This window comes from Parus major, chromosome 23, assembly GCF_001522545.3.
Source record: "Parus major isolate Abel chromosome 23, Parus_major1.1, whole genome shotgun sequence".
Taxonomy (NCBI): domain Eukaryota; kingdom Metazoa; phylum Chordata; class Aves; order Passeriformes; family Paridae; genus Parus; species Parus major.
Window position 1 is genome coordinate 5,800,932 of NC_031791.1, and position 2,149 is coordinate 5,803,080.

The following is a 2,149-nucleotide window of genomic DNA, read 5'->3' on the forward strand; positions in this document are numbered from 1 at the left end:
TGTTAATACCGGTTTCAGGCTGTTGTTAATACCGGTTTCAGGCTGTTTTTTCTCTCCCACAGCTGTTCCAGAGGCCCAGTGCTCTGGCTGTGCAGCAGCTGACAGTGCCTGGTTTCAGGCTGTTGTTAATACCGGTTTTAGGGTGTTGTTAATACCGGTTTCAGGGTGTTGTTAATACCGGTTTCAGGCTGTTTTTTCTCTCCCACAGCTGTTCCAGAGGCCCAGTGCTCTGGCTGTGCAGCAGCTCACCGCAGCCCAGCAGCAGCAGTACGCCCTGGCCGCTGCCCACCAGCCACACATAGGTGAGTGCTCCTCTCCCCCTGCTCCAGGGCACAAAATCCACCCAGGAGCCTCTCAGGAGGATTTTACAAACGGTTATTAACCTGTGAGGAGGAATTGCTACTCCAGGTTTGCTCAGGGGTGTTTCTGGCACACTTTGGATGCCTCTGGAAGGAGTTCCCTGTGTGGCACTCTCACCCTGCTGAGGCTTTGGGAGTCTCTGAGTGAAGCATAAATCAGAGTAACAGCTCACAGAAGGGAGGGGAAATGCACAATTTAATATCAGAATGGGGTTTTACAAGTAAAAAATGTCATTTATGCAAACACAGGGTTGATATTAATAAAAATCAGTATTTAAATATATTTATTAACTGGATGTAAAGCATTTAATCATGTGTAGAAAAACAGGAAAACTATAGGAGGGCAAGTCCTGGGTGATTAAATCTAAATGTTTTTAGCACAATCAACAATTTGTGGTGGTTCTTCCTGCCTAGAACCCCAATATAAAATCATTCATGAAATATATTTAATAAAAATCATTCATGAAATATAAATTAATAAAAATCATTCATGAAATATAAATTAATAAAAATAATTAATGAAATATATTTAATAAAAATAATTCATTAAATATAAATTAATAAAAACAATTCATTAAATATATTTAATAAAATAATTCATTAAATATATTTTATAAAATGATTTATTAAATATAAATTAATAAAAATCACTCATTAAATATATTTATTATCTGGATGTAAAGCACTTAATCATGTGTGGAAAACTATAGGAGGGCAACCCCTGGGTGATTAAAGGTAAATATTTTTAGCACAATAAACAATTTGTGGTGATTCTTCCTGCCCAGAACCCCAATAGAAAATATTTTATTAAGTATATTGAATAAAAATAATTCATTAAATATAAATTAATAAAAAATCACTCATTAAATATATTTATTAAGTGGATGTAAAGCACTTAATCATGTGTGGAAAACTATAGGAGGGCAAGTCCTGGGTGATTAAAGGTAAATGTTTTTAGCACAATAAACAATTTGTGGTGGTTTTTCCTGCCCAGAACCCCAGTATAAACATGTTTGGGCTCTGGAGCTCTGTGCTGTGCCCTCGTGGGCTCAGTGGAGTTCAGGGATTGGAATTATTCAGTTTTTAACTTCCTGCCCTTCACTTTCTCTCTCCCAGCTGGGCTTTCTGTGATGGTGAAAGCTCTCCCTGCAGGTTTGGGAATGGTTCCCACTCCGGAGCGGGTGGGAACGCTGGGATGCTGAGCTGGGAACGGGCTTTGGCTCCTCATTTACTCACTGGAGCAAGTGCAGAGTAGTCACAAGCTCCAGATCCTGAACAGGGCCTGCTTGCCCTGCACAAGCACCTGAGCTGTTGGATCTAAAGGATTTTATCCCCAAGGAGCATCAGATCCTTGGAATTGGGGTTTTTTAATGCCAGATGTGTCTCCTGCCCGTCAGCACTCACTGCTTGCTCCCTCGCTGTAGAAACGCACCTGGGGGAAGCTGAGAAGCAGGAGGGGAGGCAGATCTGGTGCTGCACAGGGGTGTGCTGGGGTTTTCTCACCGACAGGAATGTTTCCAGCAGGTTTAGCTCCCGCTGCCTTCGTCCCCAACCCCTACATCATCAGCGCGGCGCCTCCGGGGACCGATCCCTACGCGGCCGGGCTGGCGGCAGCTGCCACCTTAGGTGAGCAATTCCAGCTCTCCCTGCCATTCCTGGGGGAGGGAATCTTCAGCACAGCAGCGTTCCTGGGGGGGAGCAGTGATGGAATGTGTGGATGGGGGTAAAACCAGGATTTGTCATTGGAATCAGGTTGTGTCCCTGGGCGGGGAGGAGGTCCCGGAGCGGTG

General features: G+C 43.7%; 1 protein-coding gene across 1 annotated transcript in view; it reads left to right on the forward strand.

Moving 5' to 3' along the window:
* Positions 1-2,149, forward strand: part of PUM1 (pumilio RNA binding family member 1) — a 51,200-nt gene that overhangs the window by 40,226 nt on the left and 8,825 nt on the right. Inside the window, exons 5-6 of the mRNA XM_015649068.3 lie at positions 209-302; positions 1,884-1,985. Coding sequence (XP_015504554.1) covers positions 209-302; positions 1,884-1,985 — 196 coding nt within the window. The remainder of the gene's footprint in view (positions 1-208; positions 303-1,883; positions 1,986-2,149) is intronic.